Source organism: Macrotis lagotis, chromosome 4 (genome assembly GCF_037893015.1).
Source record: "Macrotis lagotis isolate mMagLag1 chromosome 4, bilby.v1.9.chrom.fasta, whole genome shotgun sequence".
NCBI lineage: Eukaryota > Metazoa > Chordata > Mammalia > Peramelemorphia > Peramelidae > Macrotis > Macrotis lagotis.
Window position 1 is genome coordinate 40661340 of NC_133661.1, and position 22144 is coordinate 40683483.

Here is a 22144-nt window from a genome sequence, read left to right on the forward strand (position 1 = left end):
TGAATTTCTCCAGTCATTTTGGAAAGCAATTTGGAATTATATAAATAAACTTTATTTATTAAATGTCCATACCCTATGATCCAGAATGTACTATAAGGCACATATTCCAAGGAGGTCATAGATTTAAAAAGCCCAATTAAAGTAGTACTTTTTTTTTGGGGGGGGGGCAAAGAATCAGAAACAAAGCAGATGCCTTTTAACTGGGAAATGACTAAACAAACTATGGTACATGAACAGAATAAATATATTGTGTGTTGTAAGAAATGAAAAATATGAGGAATAGAGAAGCATGAAAAGCTTTACGTGAATTGATGCAGAATGAAGCAATCAAGAAAACAATATAAAAAAATAACAATAATGTAAAAGGAAAGAACCACAAAATAATTAAAAGTGAATGCTGTAAATTAAAAAGAAAAAAGCAGGTTCCAAAGAAATATGAAAAAATATATCCCACTACTCTTCTGCAGAGGTCAGAAGTCCACAGGTTTGAATCATTACATGTGTTTTTGGGGGAGGGGGGTGTATTGTATATGTTTGTGTGTGTGTGTGTGTGTGTTGAGTTGTTTCCTATGTTTTTCTTCTTTTTTGTTAAAACATATACTTTGTTTACATGGGATGGTTCTTCGAGAGAAAGAAGGAAAACAGGCATAAGGAGAAACTTAGAAGAAATAAAAATAAAAGATATGAATACAAAATTCATTGAAGAAAACAAATGAAAAATATTTATAATATAATATATATTATATATTTATATATTATATATTATATCAAAAATATTTATAATAGGTTTCTAAATTTCTTCCTCCTTTGGTAACTCACCTCTGGCAATTTTCTTCTTCAATGTTAGTAAGACCCGTAACTGAACTGCTCAGCTGTTTCCAGACAGTATTTCTATCTCCTGATTCCAAAGCCCTATTGATTAAGGCCACTGATGACAACATTTCTACTGCAACTGAGAGTTCAGGATGGGTGAGGTTATGCTAAACAAAACAAAGAGATAGAAAGAGACAGGAATACAGCTGTGAGGAATATTACCTATTGTCAAGAGAAGGAGGTATTTCAATAGAACCAACAGAGAAGTCATTTATTACTTAGAAAGAACATGCTATCTAGCTCTGCTGAGGAATGACATTGAATTAGTCTAATGCTTCTGCTGTCCACTTCCATGCTCTGTCCCTCCCAAACTGCCCAGGTCCAGTTACTTACATCAGGGCTCTGCTGCTGCAGCGTGGCCAGCTCCTTCTGGTAAAGTTCAGCAGCAAAAGGATACACCTGAGGTAACTGAGCCTCTGGATTCATCAACTCTGACACAGTCTTCTCAGCAACACCCCTTTGGATTGCAGCATTAATTGAAGTCACTGCTGCCAACCCTGGGAAATGAACAAAAGATGTGAAAAGCAAGAACTGCAACTTTAAGAGAATAGAAATGGGGTGGCTAGGTGGCACAGTGGATAAAGCACCTGCCCTGGAGTCAGGAGTACCTGGGTTCAAATCCAGTCTAAGACACTTAATAATTACCTAGCTGTGTGGCCTTGGGCAAGCCACTTAACCCCATTGCCTTGAAAATATCTTTTAAGAGAGAGAGAGAGAGAGAGAGAGAGAGAGAGAGAGAGAGAGAGAGAGAGAGAGAGAGAATAGAAATACCCAATTTTGTTCATAGAAATTCAGGCCTTTAGCTCCCCTTTAGTTCCTCATCTCAATTACTCAGATACTCCCCATCATCTACTCCTTAACTCCAATCTCAAAGACATGGCCCATCCTGCCAAGACCTCTACATGCACTTAGGCCTGATCCCATCCTCTCTTCTCCAGCAGATGGTTCCCTCTCTCACATCTTTTATCTCCCCTATATAGGGGCTCATTCTCAACTGCTTAGAAAAAAGGACATGCCATCTCTTTGGTTTTTTTTTTTTTTGTTTAGTAAAATCTCACCCATCCTGAACAGTGGCAGTGGAGGAGGTGTCATCGGTGGCCTTAATCAATAGGGCTTTGGAATCAGAAGATAGAATTATTGTCTGGAACCAGCTGAGCAGTTCAGTGATGGGTCTTATGAACATTGAGCCTTCTACATGGGCTTCCAGTCACAAAGTTCTGCCCATCTCAATTTATCTTCCACTCAGATATCAAATCCTCCCCCTCCATCCCCAAACAAAACCACCAATGGGCCATCCTTGTACCTCGAGAATCAAACAAAGAGGCCTGGGTATTGCAAGTAAAATCCTTCCTAGCTGGGGCGCTTCCTAGCTTGCCAGTCTTTGTCCACATTCCTCTCCTGCTGTTCCTTGGACTCCTCACTTCCATCACCTCAGCTGCTGGGCTCTTCACCTCCCTAGCTTCCTTCAAGACTCAGTGGAGGAATCCATTGTCTTCTATCAGTTTTTCCCCTATTCTGTAATTATCTTGTATGTTCATGAACTCTACTTTTGCCATTCTCTATCCCCAGTGCAACAGAGCATAGGGCTTTAATACATACTTATTAACTGTCTAAAATCAATAGATAAAATAATCCAATAAACTATAGAGCAGGCTCTTTAACCATTAAAGTATGGCTCTCCTTATGCCATTCTTTTCTATCCACTATCCCCATCACCAAATTAATATTCCTAAAATATTCCTTCCAATCTCTTGCTCAAAATATTCCACATAATATATATCCCCTTATAGTTATATAATTTTTGTGGTTTTAAAAGCACCTTTATATAAACATTCAAGCCCATGTTTCTCCCTTACTTTAAAATTTTAATTCTTAATGTTTACTCTTATAACATTCAATTTACATCCATGTATGACACAGAAACAATGTAGAGACTGTCAGACAGCCTTCGGCAGGGGAAGGGAGGAGAGAGGAAAAATTGTAGAATATTTAGAGTCTTGCAAAAAATGATGGGTACATATCACTATTGTATATAATTGGAAAAGAAATAAAATGTTAAAATGTTAAAAAAAAAAACGAAACCATAGACCTTAGCAACAGCTTGAATATGTGGTGGGGAAGGAGTAGAGAAGGTAAGATTAAGGAGTTGAAGATGACACCCAGTTTTTGAACCTGGGCAATTGGAGGGGATAGTGGTATCCCCAAAAGTAATAGGGAAAGTTAGGAAGAGAAGAAGGTTTGAGGAAAAGATGAGTACAAGTTTGGGATGTGTTGAGTTTAAGATATTTACCAGACATAGTAACAGGGAAGAAAAGGATTTGTTTGGGGTTCCAAGTTAAAGGGAAAAGCTGAATGGCAACAGATTGTGATCAGATAAAAGAATTTCAGAGTTCATGATCATAAAACTAGAATACTTGTGGATAATAGCAAGTCAAGGATATAACTGTCTCTATGTGTAGTTATGTTGAAGAGGGGAGAGTAGGTTGTGGACAATAAGTAAATTGAGTAATTGGGAAATGAAAAAAAAATTGTTAAACTCCCTATTATCTGTTAAGATGAAATACCAACCAGTCTGGCCCTTAAGGCCTCTGAATGCTGATTCAACCTTTCCCAGGCTTATGTGCCAGGAGTCTCATCAGTTCTGACATCCTGGACCATTGACTAGTTAGCACATTTAACATTCCACTTCCATTTCTTCATTTTTGTAGAAAATACTCCTCCTTCATGTCTAACTCTCAAAATCCTCATCTCCCTTCATGGCTCAGCCAGAGAGACACAATGACCAAGGTGAGTGAATGATTGCTCTCTCTCCTCTCCTTTGTTTCTTTACTTAATGAGACATAAGATCACTAAGGGCAGGGACTAGTTTGCTTTTTGTTGTCTTTGTTTCTCCAGCATCTAACACATTGGAGGTGCCAAACAATCATATGTTAATTGAAGGGGCTGCTTGATGAATAACTGAGGATCCCAAGCATCTGTGAGCCACTGTGGGAGGCAGAGACCCAGGAGGAAGTGGGTGTCAGCGAGGGCCCATCCCTAGCAGAGTCAGCCATCAGGGGGCAACAGCAGCCAAAAGGACACCAAGAAAGAGAGAAAGGAATTCCCAAAGGACTAACTTCCAGGGAGGGAAGGAGAGAAGGGGGAAGCAAAAGGACAGACCAAGGGATGCTGGACATGTTCAAAGATTAGACAAAATACTTAGATTTCAAAGGGATCATAAATCAGTAGGTTTGGGCTCAATCTGGCTAATTATCCCCATTTTCCTGAGAAAGTGCCAAAGAAAAGGAATACTGTACATTCATTAAAAAAAGAAACTTTATTTTTTTCTTTTTTCTTTTCCAAGGCAATTGGCTTAATTGGCTTGCCCAAGGCCACACAACTAGGTAATTATTAAGTGTCTGGGGTCGAATTTGAACTCACATCCTTCTGACTCCAGGCCCAGTGCTCTATTCACTGCGCCACCCAGCTGCCCAAGAAAATACTTTAAATCAAGACAAAATAAAATCAGGCCAGGTATAAAATGGAAAACTTGCATGAAAGTAGAGTTAAGAATCTGTTGTTAATTTAACTAAGTATTCCCTCTCTGAACTTCACCTCCCAGAACAATCCAAAATACCCCTTGGGAAAAATTAAGACAATCATACAGAGAAAAAATAGAATATCCTGTGGATAAACTTCACACAAAAATATCCACAGTATCAACAATAAAATATCACTGAAGATTATTTTAGCTTCACTGGCCTGCAAGGCTCGGCCAGCATCACAGCCTGGTGGAGCAGCACCTGGAGCACTGGGCCCAGAGTCAGGAAGACCTGAGTTCAAAATGGGTTCAGAGACTAACCAGCTGCAGGCCCCTGAGCGAGTTTGCCTCAGTTTTCCCACATATATAATGGAGTAATAATAGCACCTTGCCCTCAAGGTTGTTGTGAGCATCAAATGGAATAACAGTAAAATGCTTATTGCATAGAGCTTGGACACAGTAGTTGCTCCCCATATGGGAGTAGTTATCTTGACTTGTGAATCTCTATCAGAATCTCATTAGCCCTGAAAACCTCCAAATTAGTACAAAAATGTCAAAGAGAACTCTCCCAAAGAAGTCAAGTAGCCAGCTTCCTTCCCTGAAGTCTCCAGACCAAGAAGGCCTGGAGCCTGACCTCCAAGCGGCTGCCAGCCAACACTCTCCAGTCCCAGGAAGATCTCAAGGGCCCCCAAAGGATACCCAGTAGTTTTATGGCATGCACCCCTGGCACCTCTAGGGGGACTAGACTGACCTGTAGCATCAGCTGCAGCACTCTGACTCTTCCCTGTCCCCAACTACCTCCACCTCCTTCCTTCACCTCCACTTCCCCCTCCAAGTGAGCAGACACTTCCAGAAGGCACCTACTTTTCTGATATTGCTGGGCAGCGCGGTTGGCAGCATCCACTCCAGCCTGAAGGTCCTCCTTCTGCAAGGGACCAATCACTCCACTCTGAAGAAAGCAAATTAACAGTCACATAAGTCTTAATATGGATTCAGCAAGAATCCACAAAGATCCAACAGTCAAAAAAAGGCTGAAGGGATGTAAAGGATTCAAATAAATTACCCCTTCCCAGTTCTAAATGATTCTTTACCTGCTTCTTCTGCTGCTTCTCATTCAGGAGCTGCTTGAAGTACCAATCACAGTTGTCCTGCTGTAGTCCCCGAAGGCCCAGAGCTGGGGCCCCGAGAGCCTTATATAAGGCCAATGGGTCTCCCTGCTCTAAAGCCAGGTCCACATTGGCTAATGAAGAATATGCTGGAAGGGAGAAGGAAAAAGAGAGGACCGCTCACCCAGTCAGTTCCATGGCAAATGACACCAGTGTAAGACCCCAGAAATCTAGTCCAAACGTCATCTCACTCTACTGTAAAATAAAATGATGGGTGTACAACCTCAGGAACACTTGATGGGAAAAATACTAAGCCAGCAGTCTTCCTCTCTGTCACTTTTTGTGACCATGAATAAAAAATTGTTACAGGTCACAGCATTCCAGAGGATTTAGAGAACACTGCTATATAAGAATAGTTCAACTATTCAGCAAATATTTAAATACAAAACACTGAACTAGATATAAGGATTTTATAATAAGGAAAGAACTCTGTGAGTTAGGTAACACTTCACAGCAGTGGACACGAGATGAGTGAGGTTTGGCCCTCGGGAAAGGATGTCTAAGTGAAAAGTAGACTTAGTACGGTGAGTAAGGGGCCAGAGGTGGAGCCTCTGCTATAGCATATTAGAGGAGTAATAAGGACAGGACCAGATGACAAATTAAGGGGTCTGGAGCTATGATAAAATTCAAGTCAAAGGTGCCTTTGAAAGACTAACTTGATAAAGCAATCTAAAGCAAACAAGAGGAGGGAGGGATGATCGTGGGCCAAGAGACCAGTCAGAAAGCTACTGGACTCATGTGTTGTGAGGTAAAGAGGTCTGAATGGGGGGGGGGGGGTAGGAAGGGGGCCTGGGATGGGGCCAGAGTCCGATGAAAGTTATTAAAGATATGAAGAAAACAAGTCCTCCTGAGCAGAAAAAGAGTAAAGATAAAGAACCAACTAACTCCTGTCTACCACCCAATCAAGAAGGAGTCAACTTTCTCCCATTGTGATTTTATATATATATATATCCTATGAAATGGTGGGTTGGTGGGCTCAGTATATACTTACTATTGACTTTATTTACATTTCCCTGAATTTCCGCTTGAGTCAACAACTCTTCATAAACATCCCTTTCTCTTTCAGAGTCTTCCGTCTGAGAAGACAAAGCAAAATCAGCCCAGGTTCTTCCCTATTTGGCTACAAAGTACCTCTGCTCCTCTTGGGTAATAAACATAAATATGGTTTACATATGTGCGTAGATTTTATAATGCTCTGAAAATGATTACACAGATTTAATTTCTCAAGTATAAAAATACTTATGCTAAGAAAAACACCATTAGTAAACTCTATTAAGTGTACCCATAGGAAATTAAAACGCCCATTTATAATTTACACATGGACTGTAAAAGAGCAGTCTACAACCAATTATAAATTTAAAATAACTTATTAGGAATAAAAGAATAGGAACAAGCTTAGAGGAGAGATTAGCCATCCCATCCCCCACTATCTCATCAACACATCACTGATGAGAAGGGGAAACTGAGCAACAAATGGTCTAAAACTTGTAAGTTGTGGACAGCTCCTCTCCTGCACCGCAGGTGCAGTCAAGTGAGTAGGAAGGTAACACCCCCTGTCTCCTGACCGCTGACAACAGCCCAGTAGCGGCAGGAAAGGTTCTTGGTGTCGGCAACCAATTTGCATTCCATATTTTAAAGCTGTGCTGGGAGTTACTAACCCTTGCTGTAGGCCCAACCAAGGGCCATTTGGTCTGATGCTGCCACGGCAACCACAAGTGGGACTCAAAATTCCATAAATCTAGGAGTTTTTTAAGGGATAAATTAATTAAATGTTTGACCAAATATAACAGGCATATAATGTTATAAATATCCAAACGGCCATTGGTGGAAAAAAAGATTCCCCACTCCTATTGTAGAATACAAATGAGGAAAACTGTAAAAACTAGAATTAGCTTCATTCTGTCATAATCTAGAAACTGGTCCATAAAGTTAAAAATTTCAAATTACAGACTTCCAATAAATCAAAACTCACTGAGCTCTCATACATTTTATATGGTCAAACAAATATTCATACCCAAAATTAAAACAAAGTTAACATATAATTAACATGACCAAAATGCACAGCCTTCTCAAACTTTAAAAAGACTAAAAAAAGAAGAAAAGTTATAATAAAATTTAGACACCATTCTTTCCCCAGAATGTCCTTTCTGATTAATAAACTGATTCAAGACCTTCATTCAGAGCCTGAATAAAGTTCTGTAGCAAAATTTACTAAAAAAGAGGTAGGTGAAATACAATAACCAATACTGCAAAAAACCTGCAAGGCCACAATCAGAAGGTTCATTCTTACCCTGTTTTTTGCATTTGCCATCTTGTCATGCTTGGCCTGGTAAAGTATATCCTGGTAAGTGGTGGCCAAAGGCTCTTCAAGATTCACCAGCATAGCATTAGGGTTTTTCAAAGCACTAAATGTATCAGCAGGAACTCTACGTTCAATGGCTTCATTAATGGCAATAACAGCAGCGTGCACTGGAAAAAAAAACAAAAAAACATTTATACAGAGTTAAGAATTCATATGTGTAAACTAACCAATTAAATACACAATCCCTTATTAAAGAGATGAGTCAGTGGGCTCTTTTCACAATCGAGCAGCCAAAAAGAACAAAGGGTAGAGTAATGACTCTTAGCCTCTTCCTTTCTCTCAGCATTCAGTGAAGGAGGGACCCTCATCATGTCCTATCTGGCTTCTCTTCTGAACTTGAACACTGTCTTCAGATACTCAACTCCTGGAAGATCAATCATCTCCAAGTTGCCCCTGTTTGTGGAGTCCCACCCTCCTTCTAAATGGAAAGGTGGAGAGTGGACAGAAAAGAGATGCTCCCGGGCACTCCATTTAAGAAGCGAGGCCTTCATATTGCCCCAGAGTTAAAAACTCTTCCCTCTCCTGTCCCTTTTCAGCTTCTTTTGGGTATTGTCATCCCTCATAAGACTGTAGGTTCCCTAAGGTCCCCTGTGAGCAGCACAGGGCCTGGCCTACAGTAGGCACCTAATCAGTGTTTCCTGACTGACAACACTGACCCAGCTGCTTCATTTGACATGAAAATAACAATTCTGTCTTTGAGCAACAACTGAAATTCTGGTCTGGGAGACATAATATTTTTTGCAGGTAGGTGTTATGGAAAAGAGGGAACAAACCTAAAAATCAAGATTGAATTAATAAAGCCTTTGATAAATTCTACCTTCTGAGTTTTCTAGAAGGCAAGGAGCAAAGTCAAATTCATCAGGGAGTTTTTGAAACTAGTTGTATCTGGAAAATTAATTAGTCTTGGAGGCTCCATGAAGGAGAAAGTATATTAGTCTTGAAGTTTGAAAGTCTGGGCTGGAACCTGCACAGCCTCCTCCAGCCTATTTCCATTGATTTGATATCCAGAGGCAAGCAGGGTTCTAGAGCTAGTGGCCTTTAGCAAAAGGAACCAATTCCTCTGGAAACATCCCCTGGTTGACTGGAAGCAGGAGGAATGATAGTGAAAGATGCCCTAAGGCCCTGGGCCAGATGCTCTAACCCCACATGCAGTCACCCTATTCTACTCCCTATGGGTTTGGTTTGTTTGTTCACTATTTTTGTTCATTTTTCCTTGACATCAGGATGATGGCTTTGTTTCCACTCAGAGATTTCAACCTTGGAGCTTCTCTTAGTTTCTCAAACCTCTCAGACAGTTGCCCCTACACAAGAGCCACAATACTACCTAATTCAGGTCATGTTTCAGTATCTGAAGGGGAGCGAAGTTGTTCTGCCATATGCTGCTCCACAGTCCTCCAAGTGCTAGCCATTCTCATTCTTTGAAGCCTGAAGTGTTTCAGGTCTTTAAGTCATACAACACTGATAGAATACTGGTATTGAATAGATGGGCATTGGTTTCTAAGCATCCAATTATTAAAGAAGCCCTAAGAATTTGTAAAATTAATCTAACCCATTCTCTTTCTCTTGATTATGGGCTTAACCTTGTCTGTGATATCTGTCCAAGATAAACATGCCTACATATTTCGCTGCAAACTCCAAGGGTTACCACCCCACTACATGGCAAAATCTAAACAGGAAACAATTTTCATTCACCTGGTGTGCCCTAGGTGGGTCCACCTCCCTCTACACAGTCAGTGTTCTGGGGTTTGATACAATCAGAACAATGTCAGCCAGAAAGGAGAATGACTGGAAGACCAGCATGAGCAGGCTGCTACATACAGCAGACAAGGAACTCTTCAACAATAGGAGTAAATGATATTATTAAAAAAAATACATAAATAAAAAAAGGTGGACTAGTCACATGATAAGATGGGCAAAAACAAGAGATGAACAGTGGACAGTCCATGTGTGCCACTGGGATCTTCATGATGTCAGGAAGTTGCTCAGTGATAAATGGAGAGAATGAAAGGACATGGACAAGAGTCACATAGAACCCAGGGCACGAATGGGTTGTGATCAGCATTTTTAAAAGCAACAAACTGATGATATGAATTTTGAATATAACTGTTTTTCTTTAGCTTTACACCTGAATATGATAGGTTACATTCAACTAAAGTCCCCTGGAGAGAAGAAAGTTTCTTGGGAAATATAGTTTTAAAATTCTATTTGGAAATTTGATTCAGATTTCTCATCTTTCTCCCCATTGCCTAAATCATATAGGAGTGTTACAATCAAGTCCTGAACTTAGTATCAGAAAATGTGGGCTTAAATACTGGCTCTCCCCTCTGTTCTCATGAGTCAAATTAGGAGAATCTGGTATAAATGAGGTCTAGTATCCTAGCCATGTCATCTGAAGCAAGTCACCATCTCTATAAGTCAAGTTTCTTCATGCAAAAAATGACAGTATGTTTCTACTTACCTTGTTATATGGATTAAACGAGTTACTATAGGCAAAACACTCTGAAAATTTTAAAGTACCATAAAACTACATATTAGCAGTAAAGATAATAAATATTATTAAAGGCAATTTTTGTGGACAAAAAGTAGGCCCTAACTTTCCAACACCGTTCTTATAAACAAAATACAGTTTCTATTTCCAAAAAATAATGGCAAAGAAGCTCCATAATTCCTTGGACTGGATCAAACATTGCCATATTAAAGGACAACAGCTTGCTACTCAAAAGGAAGTATGATACCATCAATCTGCATCTTCCTTCCAATAATGCAGACAACCACCTATCCATGCTTGAGCATGGTGAGCAAATCTGCCCATGTCCTCCCATAAGTTCCCTATTGAGCATCCACCAAATATGGCAGAGGTCTTCCACAATCTTGGGTGCCAGTGGAGCACTTTGGCTGCTATGATCTTTGCTTCAACATCAGCCCACCTTGTCTTCTTATAATGTATTATCTTGATGACATCTTTTACTTCCTTCTGTTCTATTAAATTCCTCACTGGCTCCACATTGCAATCTTCTCACCCCTCTCCATTATCCTGTGTATTAACAGTCATTTTAAATTCTTCAGAGACTATTATATCTATGTCCCTCTACTATAAAGCAATACCAGCAGATGCTTGTATTAAAATGGGAGCCTTCATTTTGGGGAGGTATTATAGTTAACTGAAGGAGGTTAGTAATTTCCTGGCGTTAATCCCAGCCATTCTCCTGTTCGAAGTTGGGCCCAAAGCACTGTCCACCTGTAAATCTGGCCCAGATATGGACTGAAGGATAAACTTTATTGACTGTCATAACTGGGATAACAGACATCTTCCACTTCATCTTTCATATGTGAATGATGAAGCCAAACTCTTTTTAAAAGTTAAAAATCTCATCTTGAAGTCTCTCCAATGCCCAGAACTCATGATACAGGGATCATTTCTTTCTACTGCTATCTCTCCAAGAAATCTTGGCTGATTTTAATTCATGGATAGGAAATAACTTTCTGAAAAAGAACCTTTAAGGTAGTCTTTTGCCCTATCCAATTGTATAATGAATTTGAAATTCTTACCAGATCCTTTCAAAATCTCAGACTCTATGATTATCACAACAATATGAACTATTTGAATGTATGACGATACTCTCACCAGAACACATAAAATCCCTTATTCCTTACATGCCGCTTCATCCACAGAGAGTTCATTCGCCAGAATTCCCCCTATTTTACTGAAGGCCGGCATCTGAATCCCATATTTCTCAAGCTCACTCTTCATGTTGTTGATCTCTTCCTCTGTAAGATGGAAGGAAAAAAAAATTGATTCAATCCCCCTTTCTACAAATAATACAAAGCTTCAGAAAATAAAGGTGGTAGCATTCATCAATTCAAGAACATCTAAAAATTCTAATAACAACTGAAGCTGGTCTAAAGAGAAGACAGGCAGCAGACAAAGTTTGTTACAAACCAAAAAAGTGCAAGAATGGGGCAGATGGAGGTGAGGGGTAAGGAAGAAGGGGAAATACATCAAACACTGATTGACAAACAATAAATTTCATCTTTTAAACTTTTTCAGCCCAACTAGCCCTCATCCAATATGGTGGCATGTTGAATGATTCTTAAGCTTATAGTCAGGAGACTTGGGTTTGATTCCCACATCTAATTAGGACTAGCTAAATGACTTGAGGTGAATGGCTTAAAGATACAAGCGGAAAACAATATCAATGTGAAGAAAAAGAAGGAAATGTCTATGGAAACCAACATGATTACGAAGAGCATTGACTGATCAACATAGACTTTTAAAATAGATATACAGAAGATGAAAGCAAAGGAAGGCCACATAATGACAAATGTGTAGCATGGTCTTATTGGGAACAAAAAAAGCTCAGAGTGGCTGGGAAAGGGAAAAAGGTTTGTTGTATTTTTTTAAATTCCTAAAAAAGAAAGGAGGCTTAAGGAAATTCTGCCTGAAATGAGTGAAACCTTGATAAAAATGGAGAAAAAGTGAAGACTCTTCCTGATTCTCTTTTGTCTGAGGAAAGTGAAAAGGACAGGATAAAAATGGCCAAAAGAGAACTGAAAAATAACAAAAGGAAGAAAGTATCTAGTTGTCATAAGTTAATTTAAGTCACCTGGTAGAGGAAAACAAACAAACCAAAAAACTATAGCCCAGTGTAATGGGAGAGAAAAGGCAATAGTAACTATTCAACTATTGAGGAATCTAGGAAAGACAATGGAGAAGAAGAGAGTTACCACAGCATTAATAAGGGAAAATATCCTCAAAAATAGGAAGAAAGTAACAAATGTAAAACATAGCCAACAAACTTGACTTAAATATATGACAGAAGTCTATGACATTATTAAAGAAATGATATGTAATTATCTAAAAATATAGCAGGGATCACAATTTTATTTTCTTTTTGGCAGGGTAACTAGATTGGTACATCAAGGAAATTCTACAGATGCAGTTTAAATAGATTTTTGTTATATATTTGACAGTCTATCATGTTTTCTTATGAAGTATCTATTGAATTTTTGTGGCATAAAAAAATGAAATGATGAGACTAAATGAAAATATAATTAGATGCAACCAAAATGGTTGAATGGCAATATCAAAAGGCTCAAAGTCAACCAGAAGAGATTACTAATGAAATATACAAGGGAGCCATGTTTGACTGTACTACAAAATAATCTTATTAATGTCTTAAATAAAAATTGATGAAATCATTATATCATATATTATTCATATTATTAAATAAACAGATAGCACAAAGCTTGGAGGGAGTCATCAGTAACAGGATCAAAACCCAGGAAGATCTTTATAAGATAGTATGTTGGATCAAATCTAATAGGATGAATTTTAAAAGGTTTAAGATTAAGTCTTATGCCCAACTTCAAAAAAGCACTTTCAAAAGTTTAAGATTCACCATTACTAAAACTCAATCTGAAAAAGGATTTTTGTGAGCTACAAGTATATCCTAAGCTCTGTGTTCAAGTATGGGTACCACGTCTTGAAAGGATAGTTATAAGGTAGACACTGTCCAATAAAGTACAACCAGGATGTGATCATACCATGTTAGAATTTTAAAAGTTGGGGGTTCTAGCCTGAAAAAGAAGACTCAACTAGGACATAATAGCTATTTTCAATGATCAAAGGACAACCATGTAGAAAAGAAATTTGACACAGTCCCCTCAATCTAAGAAGAAAGAACCAGAGACAACAGGAAAAGAGGAAAAGAAGAAATCTGGGCTTGTTTTAGGAAGATTTGCTTAGCAACTGAAGTTATCCAAGAATAGAACCAGTTGCTTTGGGAGATAGCTGGCTTCCCTTTCACTAGAAGTCTTAGGAAAGACTGAATGACACTTTTTGGGTGTGTGCTATAAAAAAAATTACTTTTTTTGCAAAAAAGAGTTTACTTCCAAGTATTAGTTTAGAAGAAATGATTTTTTAAAGATCTTTAGTTCTCTGACCTATTTCTCAGATAACAGAAGCATATTTATTGGTGAGATATTGACTTATCTCTGATAAATAAATTACCTATACACTATAGCAATAAATTAACTAAGAATTACAATAGACTCTCATAAAACTTCTAAACTAAGGACTCTAACTAAATTTTTGAGAGACAGAACCCACAGAGGGACCCAATGAGGCAGTTCTCCTACACAAGGTAACCTGGAAAAGAGCAGAAAGGCTCTGCTCCCCGGGGTCGGAGAGGCAGCCCACCAGAGGGGTGGCCTGCCAGAGCCAAAGAACTTCAGCCTCCCGGAGGCAGCCCCAGGGCATTGGGAGCAGCGGTGGAGGAAGTTTCCTGACCTGCGCCCCGGGGAGCATCAGGCACAAATTGGGGGGGAGGGACCTCTGCCAGAGCCAGCACTTGAAGCCCAGCCCTCAGGGCACACAGAGAGCAGCTAGCAGCAGAGTGGCTAAGGCAGTCCCAATCCAGGAAACAGAAGCAGGTGAGCTGGTAAGCAGGAGCCCCCGGGGCACGAGCCCATTGAACCTAGGCAGGGGGGTGAGGAGAGAGAGAGAGAGAGAGAGAGAGAGGAGAGAGACAGACAGACAGAGAGACAGAGACAGAGAGACAGACAGACAGAGAGAGACAGAGAGAGAGAGTGAAGAGAGAGAGACAGAGAGAGAGAGAGAGAGGAGAGAGACAGACAGACAGACAGAGAGACAGAGACAGAGAGAGACAGACAGACAGAGACAGAGAGACAGACAGAGAGAGAGAGAGAGAGAGAGAGAGAGTGAAGAGAGAGACAGAGAGAGAGAGAGAGAGGAGAGAGACAGACAGAAAGAGAGACAGAGAGAGACAGACAGACAGACAGAGACAGATAGAGAGAGAGGAGAGAGACAAACAGACAGAGACAGAGAGAGAGAGAGAGAGAGAGAGAGAGAGAGAGGAGAGAGAGAGACAGACAGAAAGAGAGAGAGAGAGACAGACAGACAGAGAGAGAGAGAGAGAGAGAGAGAGACTGCAGAGCTCTGTCCTCTGCCCCTGGAACAGGACTCAGGGGCTCTGACCACATTCAGATCCTGATCGCAGTCTAGGACCCCCCCACCTCAGCCCCGTGGCAGAGGGGGGCACTTATGGTCATTCACAGACCAGGAGGGAGGACAGAGCCTCACACAATAAGACCCTTGTGGGAGTGTCCCAAAAGCTCAGGAAGCTCCCCCAAAACAGGCTAAGGCTGGGAAAATGAGCAAGCAGAGAAACAAGAGGAACACCATTGAGAAATATTTTGCCTGATAGCCCAAGAAGCATCAAAACACTCAGTCTGAAGATGAGGAAGCACAAGCTCCTGCATCTAAAGACTCCAACAAAAATAGAAATTGGGCTCAGGCTATGACAGAGCACAAAAAAAAAGACTCTGAAAATCAAATGAGGGAGTTAGAAGAAAAACTGGGAAAAGAAAGGAGAGAGATGCAGGAAAAACATGAAAATGAAGTCAGCAGCTTAGTCAAGGAAATCCAAAAAAATGCTGAAGAAAATAGCATGCTAAAAAACAGCTTAGATCAAATGGATAAAACAGTTCAAAAAGTTATTGAGGAGAAGAATGCTTTAAAAGCAGAACTGGCCAGATGGAAAAATAGATAAGAAAGCTCTCTGAGGAAAACAAATCCTTCAGACAAAGAACAGAACTTAGGGAAATTGATGAATTTATGAGCAATCAGGAATCAATACTTCAAAACCAAAAGAATGAAAAATTAGAAGAAAATGTGAAACATCTCATTGAAAAAACAACTGATATGGAAAACAGATTTAGGAAAGATAATTTAAAAATTATTGGAATACCTGAAAGTCATGATCAGGAAAAGAGCTTTGACATCATTTTCAAAGAATTACTACAGGAAAATTGCCCTGATATCCTAGAAGCAGAGGGCAAAATAGAAATGGAGAGAATCCACAGATCCCCTCGAGAAAGAGATCCCAAAAAACCAACCCCCAGGAATATTATAGCCAAGTTCCAGAACTCCCAAGTCAAAGAAAAAATATGACAAGCAGCCAGAAGGACACAATTCAAATACCATGGAGCTGCAATCAGGATCTCACAGGACTTAGCAGCAACTACATTAAAAGCTCGTAGGGCTTGGAATATAATATACTGGAAGGCAAAAGAGCTTAGAATGCAACCAAGAATCAACTACCCAGCAAAACTAAATGTCCTCTTCCAGGGAAAAAGATGGACTTTCAACAAACCAGGGGAATTTCAAATGTTCCTGTTGGAATGGCCAGAGCTGAACAGGTTTGATCTTCAGATACAGGACTCAGGTGAAGCATAGGGAGTGGAGGAGAGGGGGAAAATATGAGGGATTTGATGATGAACTGCATGTATTCCTGTATAGAAAAATGACACTGATAATACTCATAAGAACCTTCTCAACTAACAGAGCAGGTGGAAGGAGCTTTTATAGATGAAGCACAGGAGAAAGCTGAATTTGAAGATAAAATATGGTGTAAAAATGGAGTCAATAGAAAAAAGGGAAATGTAATGGGAGAAAGAAAAAGGAGAGGGGGGGAATAGGCCAAGATATTTCATATAATAAGATTTTTCTTTATTACAATGAGCTGTTGCAATGATATGGAAGGGGGGAAGGCAATGGGGAGAGGGAATCTTCGCTCTCATCAGAGGTGGCTAGGAGAGGAAACAGTATATATACTCAATGGGGTATAGACATCTGGAGTAAGAAGGAGAGAGGTGGGGATGGGGGAAGGGGTAGGGATGTGAATGGAGGACAGGATGGACCATGGGGGAGAAAGTGGTCAGATATAATGCATTTTCTTTTTTACTTCTTGCAAAGGGCTGGGATTGGAAGTCCTGCCCAGGACCATAGGGCCAGGTGGATGCTGGACCTAAGGGGTTGTATGGGGGCTTGGGGCTTCTTGGCCCCAGGGCCAGGGATCTGTCTGCTGCGCCACTCAGTGACCCTACAGCAGAATCAGTGAAAGGAGAGAGAAAATATAGTACATGGTAGTGGAGAAATAAGAAAGGAGGGAGTTGCGATCAGCAATGAGAACAGTAGAAAAACATGGAAGTAACTTTTGTGATGGACTTATCATAAAGAATGTGATCCACCCATGACAGAGTTGGTGGTGTTGGAACACAGACTGAAGCACATTTTTTATTATTATTATTTTGGGGGGGGTACAGGGCAAATGAGGCTGGGTAGCCTGCCTGGGCTCACATAGCAGGATGATCATTGGGTGTCTGAGGCCAGATTTGGACCCAGGTGCTCCTCGCTCAAGGGCCAGTGCTCTCTCTGTTCATTGTGCCACCGGGCCACCCCCTACTATTTATTTTAGGTCCTTTTTTTTTCTTTTTTTTGGTTTATGCAGGGCAGTGGGGTTGGGGTGGCTTGCATGTCACACAGCTGGGTGATTGTTGGGTGTACGGGGCCGGATATGGGCTTGGGTGCTCCTGGCTCCAGGGCTGGTGCTCCATCCACTGTGCCACCTGGCCATACCTACAATTATTACTATTATGTTTTTTAATTTTAATATTTTTTCTCTCCCCTTTACTTTATTGCTCAAGTGAGTCTATATTTTTTTGGGGGAGGGAGTATTTTGTTTACTCTTAAAACAAGAATATTTTATTAATGTATAAAAAAAACATTGTTTGTACAATCAATCTGGATCAATGTACAACATGGAAACAAAATAAAGACTGACAGATTGCTTTCCATGGGGGGGGGGGGAGAGTAAGATTGGGACAAAAAATTGTAAAACTCAAAACTCAAAATCTTTAAAAAATAATTACAATAGAACAACACCAACAGTACCAATATGTATGTGATTACCCCCATCTCCACCCCCCACAAACATACAGAGACACTCTCTTTGCTAATACTATCTATTCACTTGTTCTTTCATATAACTATACTGGGAAAACATGAGCATCTGTCCAAAATGTAAGACTATAAATAAAAGACATTTTTTTTCAACCCTACTCCAATCCCACTCCACATCAGGAACATTTAAATTCCAGATACATGACTTTGGGTATAGCTGACTGATGAGGTGATTTATACACTTTCATCCCATAAATCAAGCAAATCTACATACAAAAGAAGAGCTCTTTACCTGTGAAGTCAACCTTGCCATACAGGTCTTGAATCTGGGGAGCCAGCCCCAGTTTGAAGAGATATAAGCTAAAAGACAAAACCAGTAGAAAAGTTACAACTCTTTGCTCTAACCTGTACATTGTTGTTATTAACATGCAGCTAGCTCTGCCTTCTATTCTTAGAACAATTAAGGGATAAGGGGGAATCAGAAGAAGAACAAGGCAACCGTTATAAATTCAAGTTTCCTGTCATGACTTTTTGATAATACAATTTATTTCTTAACTGTACCTTTATCTGCTCAAGAAAGATGCTTATTAATAAAGTCACATGCAGCAAAACGTTAGCTATCCAAAAATGTTAGGTTTTTAATTGTTTAAACAAAATTTAAATTTGCTTAACTTTAAATAAATTCACTTTCTGAAGTAAATTATACATATTATACATATCTTTCTTCTTAAATAAGACTATTTGATTTTTAAAAATCAAATTTTCTTTATTGACTGAAAGTTAACATAATGACACAGGAATATGAGGTGGAGAAGCCTTCAAGGCCTGAAGTATATATAGTTTTTTCTCCTGTACTAAATGACCCCAAGCTGCTGTGATTTTTGAGTTCTTGGATCTTTTTTCAACCCTCATCCTATTTGCAATCTGACAGTTCTGGTATAGTTAATGACTTCCTCCTCTTCCTGTATACTCTTTCTACTCCATTCTCCTAGGACACGCCTCACCTCCTGTTCTCTTCACTTTCTGGCTTCTCTTAATCTCTTCTGCTGAATCATTAGCCATCTCCTATCCTATAATCAGGGATATTCTCCATGGTTTTGTACATCACTCCCTTTTCTTCCTCGACATTTTTTCTAATGGGATCAAATATTGATTCTACAAAGGGCAGATAAAATTTTAGCTATATCTACATATATAGCCCTAATATTCTCAACATCTATCCTGCATCACCAACTGTATGTTGGATCTCTGAACTATAATGTGCTCCATCAGCATCTCAAGATCAACCTGTTCAAAATGGAGCTCTCCTCAAACTTCCCCTAGTTGTACACACCTAAGCAAGCGTCATGTTCAATGATGATCAATTTCCCCTCCCCTCTCAGTTAACTGTTTTAACTCTGTCCTCCACAACATGTCTTCAAATCGTCAAATGATACCACCCTAGTTCAATTAACAATTTTCTCAATCATTAAGTTATTAAGTACCTGTATGTCAAGCTAAGCACAGTGAGAAGAAAAAATTTTTTTAAAAGTTTCTGTCCTGAGGCTCACATTTCATTTGTTGAAACAATACACACACACACACACACACACACACACACACACACACACGTATATTCAAAATAAACTCAAAATAATCTTATTGGGGAGGAGGCTGAGCAACCTCAGAGAAAGCATATTAACTAGCAGCTTTTAGCCTGTGTTTTATATCATCAATGAAGACTTTCTTACCCACCTCACATTCACTTTCTACATTGCCAAGGGTATACACTAATGAAATCATAATTTGTAACTCAAGCCCTAAACACCAACTCAAACAAATTTATGAAGTACTTACTACTAAGAATAATAATAGTAAATATTTATGGAGAGAACTTTAAGGTTTTTTAAAAAGTGCTTCCCATATGCCATAACATTTGATCTATGGTACAGCACTGCTCTAGGAGCTGAGAGTGACAAAGGAAGACAAGAAACTGAAAAATAATAAATCCCTCTCCTTAAGAAGATGACAACATAACTGAAGAGGGAAAAAAGTATCTAAATATTAAATGCCACGTCATGTTAGGCAGCTAGGTGATGTAAGGCCAAGACTTGAAGTCACAAAGAGGTGAGCTGGATCCTGCCTCAGTTGTTTCAGCAGCTGGACAGTTCTCCTTGATAACATGGAGATTCTGCAGAGTGAGCACCTGCCTCCCAGGGGTGTGGGAAGAATCCTGAGTTGCCATAGGTAAAGGGCTTTGCAAACCACAAGGTGCAATATTAATGCCCTGATAGCAATCATAACTTTTATGGCCAGTACCATAGATGTTGAGAAAAAGTACCAACTAGAGAGGACTGGAATAGTCAGTGTTCATTAAACAAAGCAAGACATGAACTGGAATCTTGAAAGATGGGCAGGATTTGAACAGATGGAGACAAGAGAGGATGGCTCTTTTTGAGTAAATAGCATGAACAGAGAATCAAGCAGTCATTCCTTCCTTTCAATCATCACAAACTAGATGATACTGTGTTTAGGGGGAAAAAAAGTCTTATCCCAATATACATGATTTTTAAAGCAGTCTGTGCACTCTGTTTGGCTACCTGCATTAATCTTCCTTTTTGTGTTTTCATCACTAGATTTCAGTGCTACAAATATTCTCATTAGATCAATGAAAAGAAATGGGAGAATGTGTGGATTAAAATCACACAATTTCCAAAGACATTTATAGACAAGAGAACATCAGCAGACGACATTTCATTTTTATACCTCATTCATTTCAATCTCAGCTCTACCAAGTTGGCCATCAAATAAACTGAATATATTTCCTAAGATGGGAAAATCACTACCACACAGCTTCTTCCTCCATCTTAGACTTTATTTATGACTAGAAAATGGAAACCGGTCATCTTTCACTAACTCATTGCAAGACTTGGGGCAAGTCAATTATATCCTAATTTTCCTATTTGTCACATAAAATATGAGGACACATTCACTGAATGACTTATTGTGTTAACTAATAACCAGATAACTTGATACCATCTCCTTGAACCTATGAACACAACCAAAGTGGAACCAAGTTGGTTCAGCTAGACTGCTTGGATACTTTACATTCAAGCATTCAAGTAGTTCTCCTATAAATGTTTTGAAGGGAGTTCTAGTAGAATCGCAAGAGATTCTGAATTTATATTTCAATAACAAAATAAGATCTATAAAAGTTTTCATATGGACAAAAGTAATTTTTAAAAAACAGACTTAATGAAATTACAATTATTTGGCTAAGGAAGGGGAGAACAGGGAGAAAGAAAGGGAGAGAAAGAAATGGAAGGAGTAAAATGGAAGGCGATGGAGAGATGAAGAGGGGGAGAGAGGAGGAGAAGCAGAGTAGACAAGGAGAGACAGAGAAAACAGAGTCGAAAATAGAAACAGAGTCAAACAGAGAACAGCAATAAGTGACAAAAAGGATTTACAAGAACTTTCTCCTGCCAAGTCAGTGATCTGCCACATTCCCAATTTAAAGGAAATGCTTCAATGCTCCCAAGTTCTATATTCATGGATGCACTTACTTACATTCAACATCTAAGATATCATGGCATTCTTTTTTCAAGAAGACTCTTTACCTGAGTGCATGGATACAGTAGATACAGCGTGGCATGTTCTTTCGATCATAGATGTCTGTAGTTTCAGGGTAAAAAATCTGCCAAGAAATAAAAGCAGGATAAGGTATAAATCAGTAATCATTTCCTCTTAAGTACCCAACAATAATATAAAATATACCCACATTTCTCATATGGGATAATAACAGAAAAGTTTTCAAGATATTTTAGATATTTTCTAGAAATATTCTAGATATTTTCTAGGTATCCCAGACACTTTATTCATGGTATGATTGCACTCCTGCCTACCTCTGCCATCATCTCACATGGGGTCATTCTGAGCCATTTGCCTCCCCTTCTCTGAAATTATTGCCTCAGAGCTCTCAAAGACTAGAAGACCCCCAGAGTAAGACTGCTAAAATTCTAAAAAAGTATCAAACAAATAGAAAAGGAACCCTATAGGCTGTATATTGACTTAGAAAACCACAAAGGAAGATTTATCTATGTTATACTATATTTTTTTGTTAAATATTACCTAATTGCATTTTAAACTGTTTCAGGCCACAATAAGGAGTTTTTCAGGCATAAATTTGTTCACCATTTCTGTCCTAAAAGACTAGGGTTCCAGATTTCATCTTGAGTTTTGAGGTAGGTAAACTCTGTTAGTCTTCTATTCTCTAAGTACTAAGATGGAACATGCCTAATCTACCTGTATCATTCAGGGTCCCCATTCCCAGTCATTTGACTTTTCCCATTCCCATTCACTGACTTAGATACAAGCTAAGGGTCTACATGATCCTCTGGCCCCCTCATTCTTATCACACTAATTCTATCTGTCTATTGTATTTTGTCTTTTCAAATGTGGTTTCATTTGATTAAGGTCAGATC

General features: G+C 39.3%; 1 protein-coding gene across 1 annotated transcript in view; it reads right to left on the reverse strand.

Annotated features, from left to right (window-relative positions):
* The window catches only part of IQGAP1 (IQ motif containing GTPase activating protein 1), a 123286-nt gene that overhangs the window by 56668 nt on the left and 44474 nt on the right, over nt 1-22144 (reverse strand). Inside the window, exons 5-13 of the mRNA XM_074232604.1 lie at nt 21281-21357; nt 17977-18044; nt 11576-11689; nt 7850-8028; nt 6551-6635; nt 5485-5648; nt 5258-5342; nt 1207-1370; nt 820-980 (exon numbers count right to left, since the gene is read on the reverse strand). Coding sequence (XP_074088705.1) covers nt 820-980; nt 1207-1370; nt 5258-5342; nt 5485-5648; nt 6551-6635; nt 7850-8028; nt 11576-11689; nt 17977-18044; nt 21281-21357 — 1097 coding nt within the window. The remainder of the gene's footprint in view (nt 1-819; nt 981-1206; nt 1371-5257; nt 5343-5484; nt 5649-6550; nt 6636-7849; nt 8029-11575; nt 11690-17976; nt 18045-21280; nt 21358-22144) is intronic.